We start from the raw sequence: 4,714 nt of genomic DNA, 5'->3' as shown, positions 1-4,714 counted from the left end.
GAGTTTAACATCAAATAGAGCTAAAAAATAAAAATTAAAGAAGACAAATCAGAAGAAATAATGAAAACACAGCGTGAAAAACAAAAGATAATAAAATACTGAAAAGAAGAATAAGAGATATAGAGAACACAGTGATGTCTAATATGCTAATTCAACTCCCAGAAACAAAAAAAATTTTTTTTTTTTTTTTTTTTTTTTGAGACAGAGTCTTGCTTTCTCGCCCAGGCTGGAGTGCAATGGCACGATCTCGGCTCACTGCAACCTCTGCCTCCTGGGTTCAAGCAATTCTTCTGACTCAGCCTCCCAAGTAGCTGGGATTACAGGCATATTCCACCACACCCTGCTATTTTGTATTTTCAGTAGAGATGGGGTTTCACCATATTGGCCAGGCTGGTCTCGAACTCCTGACTTCAAGAGATCCACTGCCTCGGCCTCCCAAAGTGCTGGGATTATAGGTGTGAGCCACCGCGCCCCATCCAGAAAGAAAAATAAGAATATAGAGTCACTATTTGAAAAGATAAACGCTGCAAACTTACGAAAGTCTATGAAAAACATCACACAAATTCAAGCAGTGCAAGAAATTCCAGGCAGAATGTATTTTTTAAATCCTTACCTAGATATATTACAGTGAAACTGTAGAAACCCAAAGATGAATAGAAAATTATAAAAGCAGCTGGAAAAAGAAAGCAGATTTTATTCAAAGCAGTGACAGACTGACAGTAACCTTCTCACTCAACAGGAACATGGAAGCCACAACAGAGTACAGTGGTATCTTTCTAATATACAAAAAGAAAATAACTGCTGCACAGAAAAAAATATTTAATAAATGAAGGTGAAATAAAAGATATTGTCAAGTTAACAAAACAGACACATACTAAAACGAATTTCTAAAGGGTACCCTTAAAATATAAGCACTGGATATCCAAGAATGTAATAAATACATGGATGATGCTTCATGAATATTGGCTACATAAAATAATAATGTCTTAAATTTAAATATATGAATATGTATATTCTATTATAATACATTACAAAAATAGCATATAAATCAGGAGGAGTAAATGAAGTTAAGGTGTTCTAAACTCTTTACGTGGTGTGACAGAACCAAAAAGCTATCAATTTACATTACACTTTGATAAGCAAAGGTAGAATATGACCTTCAGTGAATAAAAAGACTACTAGAAGATTAATAAATAAATAAGCTCCTATCTCATGGCTATGAGATAGGAAAATATTTCTTAAATAGGACACAAGAAACACTAAAAGGAAAGAATTGATAAATGCATTATATTAAAATTAGAATCTTTGTTCATCTGGACACTATTGAAAGAGGGAAAAACACAGCACAGAGTGGGGAAAATATTTGCAACACATACAACTACAAAAAGATTCATATCCGTATCAACAAATCATTAAGAAAAAGACTCATAACTTAGAAAATGGAGAAAGAGATTTGAACAAAGTGTTCTCAATTAAGGAGATCCAGATTGCCTTAAACATATGATAATGTGCTCAATCTCATGTATCAGGGAAATGCATATTCAAACCACAGTGAGATACCACTGCACACCCAACACAATTGTTTAAATTTAAAAGAAAGACTCACAATACCAACTGTTGATGAGGACGTGGAATCGCAGAGATTCTTCCACTCTGCTGGTGACAATATAAATTACAATCATTTTGGAAAACAGTTTAGCAGCAATTCTATTCATATATGTGTGACTAAACAAAAATGTGTTTATAGCAGTATTATACAAAATAGCCCACAACTAAAAAAAAGCATCTATCAATAGTAAAATGGATGAATTACAGTTTATTCCTACAATGAATAGCAATGAAACATACTCACAAGAAGTGAGTGTATCTCACACTGAGCAAAAGGAAGACAAAAATTATACATCCTGTAGGATTTCATTCATGTAAAGTGCAAGAAAGGGCAAAACTAATATCTAATCTTAGAAATCCAGGTAATGGAGGAGGAGAGGGAATAGGTGTATGGTAACTGGGAGAGGCACTAGCGGGCTCGTAATATACTTTTTCTTAGTCTGATTGTTACTCACATAGGTGTGTTCCCTTTGTGATAATTCATCATCAAGCTGCACACTTATGGTCCGTGTGTTTTTCTATATGTAGTTTGACTTCAATTAAAAATGTTAAGACAAAAAAGTAATTGAGAGAGTACCCAGTAATATATGAGATTTATAAGGACTGAAATATAAAGCAATAACCTCCTTAGGATGATTTTGAAGAAATCCTTCCCTTAAACTGGTGATATGGAGTGTTTTTTACCTTTGTTTCTCTCCTAATAGACTGTGAATTTGGTGGGGACAGGCCCTGTGTAGTCATCGCTGCCTGACAGAGAGAGAGGACTCTCCCTGTTTGTGGGATTCATGAAATAATGTACTAATGTGAGAAATGTATTTCTGTCCCCAGGTTAAGAAAACGACTGAAGCCACCTTGCAGACAATACAAGATATGGTCACCATCGAGGACTATGATGTTTCTGAATGCTTCCAGCACAGTCGCTCCACAGAATCTGTGAAGTCCACTGTCTCTGAAACCTACCTGAGTAAACCCAGCATCGCCAAGAGAAGAGCCAACCAGCAGGAAACCGAACAATTCTACTTCATGGTGCGCCCGCCACTTCCCAAGCTGCTCGACAGAGCTCAGATCTAGGATTCCCAAATGCCGCTTCTATAGTCGCATCCGAATCATCTGGGGGTCTTTTTGTTAAAATAGACTCCTGTCTACCATCAGAGTTCCTGATTCAGTCAGTCTCGGAAAGAGTTTAGGAGTTATTTAGGTGTTAATTAGTTAGTTAGGAGTTAGTTAGTTAGTTAGTTAGAGGACTGGTATAAAACAGTACTTTTAGCTGGGCACAGTGGCTCATGCCTGCAATCCCAACACTTGGGAGGCTGAGGAGGGAGGATCATTTGAGCCCAGGAGTTTGGGACCAGCCTGGGCATCATGGCAAAACCCCGTCTCTACAAAACATATATATATATATATATATATATTAGCCGGCAGGCATAATGACGTGCAACTGTAGTCCCAGCTGCTTGGGAGGCTGAGGTGGGAGGATCGCTTAAGCCCAGGAGGCAGAGGTTACAGTGAGCTGAGATCACTCTACTGCACTCCAGCCTAGGCAAGAGAGTGAGTTCCCAACTCTAAAATTTAAAAACACACAGTACTTTTAAACTTTAGTATCCATACATGTCACCAGGAGAGCTGGTGAAAGTGCCAGTTCTAATTTCCAGAGGTCTGGTACAGAAGGAACCTGAGAGTGTGCCTCTCTCCTAGGCTCCCAAGGCTGGCTGATGCTGCTGGTCTGCAGAACACACTTCAAGTAACAAGTTTCTAGGATCTAGAAGATCAAAGTGGCTGGATTTTAGATCTATGAAAAGTTCCTTGACATTGAATAATTTTTAAAAATTAAAAATTAGGCTGCGTGCAGTGGCTCATGCCTGTAATCCCAGCACTTTGGGAGGCCGAGGCAGGCGGATCACATGAGGTCAAGAGTTCAAGACAAGCCTGGCCAATATGGAGAAACCCCATCTCTACTAAAAATACAAAAATAAGCCAGGCATGGTGGCAGGCGCTTGTAATCCCAGCTCCTCAGGAGGCTGAGGCAGGAGAATCACTTGAACCCCGGAGGCAGAGGTTGCAGTGAGCCAAGATCGAGCCACTGCACTCCAACCTGGGCGACAAGAGTGAAACTCTGTCTCAAAAAAGAAAAAAAAAAATTTTAAATTATTCTTGCCTTTTGCAGAAACTCAGAGAATATTTGGAAGGCAGTAATCTCATCACGAAACTTCAAGCCAAACATGACTTGCTGCAGAGGACTCTGGGAGAAGGTGAGTTATCCAAGATGTATAGGAAGATGACCTGGATGATACATCGTATCATGTATGTATTCCAGAAAGAGTATGAATTGTATTTTTGTGCTTTAAGAAGCATAGGACACTCTGTGTTTCGATTTGGTTTCATTTGTGTATGTCATGATTAAGTTCTCCTGGCACTATTTTCTTCTAAAGCGTGGTGCTAACCTTCAGGAAGTATAGTGAAATCTAGGGAGGGCTGGAAAGTCAATACTGAGCTCCTATATAGTGAAATCTATCCCTCCTATATAAGTATAGTGAAATTTAGGGAGGGATCTTCAGAGCATGATGTTCCTGATGATAGAAAAGTCTGGAGACGCTGCCCCTCCCCTACCTGCTGACCCCCCAGTCTCTTCTTCCTTCCCTTCTCAGGGTTCTGCACCCTTCCAACCCCACCCCTGTTTGTTTTAATGGGCGAGTATTTGTTGTTCCATCTATTCCCTGTTTAGACTCTGGAAACCAGTTAAACCAGTTTGGGTGATTTTTTTTCTTTCAGTAGGCATCGGCTGTAGTTGAGAAACAATCTTACAGTATAAGTAGATTGCTATGTCTAATAATAGTAACAAAAACAACAACAACAGCTACAACTTGTAAGGCTTTCTCTGGGCCAGGCTTTGTTCTGAGTCGTATATTTTACTGTGCACTATTAATTTCTCCATTTTTACAAATGAGGAAACTGAGGGGGGGCATGGGAATATAGGCAAAGGGGACCGTATAAATGTTAATATTTCTCTTTGTCTTGATGAAATTTATTTATTTATTTATTTATTTATTTATTTATTTATTTTATTATACTTTAAGTTCTAGGGTACATGTGCATAACGTGCAGGTTT

The 4,714-nt window shown here is 38.5% G+C and overlaps 1 protein-coding gene across 1 annotated transcript in view; it reads left to right on the top strand.

Annotated features, from left to right (window-relative positions):
* Positions 1-4,714, top strand: part of SRGAP1 (SLIT-ROBO Rho GTPase activating protein 1) — a 317,403-nt gene that overhangs the window by 244,007 nt on the left and 68,682 nt on the right. Inside the window, exons 10-11 of the mRNA XM_017872537.1 lie at positions 2,437-2,634; positions 3,773-3,857. Coding sequence (XP_017728026.1) covers positions 2,437-2,634; positions 3,773-3,857 — 283 coding nt within the window. The remainder of the gene's footprint in view (positions 1-2,436; positions 2,635-3,772; positions 3,858-4,714) is intronic.

Source organism: Rhinopithecus bieti, unplaced genomic scaffold, assembly GCF_001698545.2.
Source record: "Rhinopithecus bieti isolate Rb0 unplaced genomic scaffold, ASM169854v2 scaffold_1103, whole genome shotgun sequence".
NCBI classification, from domain to species: domain Eukaryota; kingdom Metazoa; phylum Chordata; class Mammalia; order Primates; family Cercopithecidae; genus Rhinopithecus; species Rhinopithecus bieti.
The sequence above is the reverse complement of the archived record's forward strand: the minus strand, read 5'-3'. Positions and strand labels throughout refer to the sequence as shown.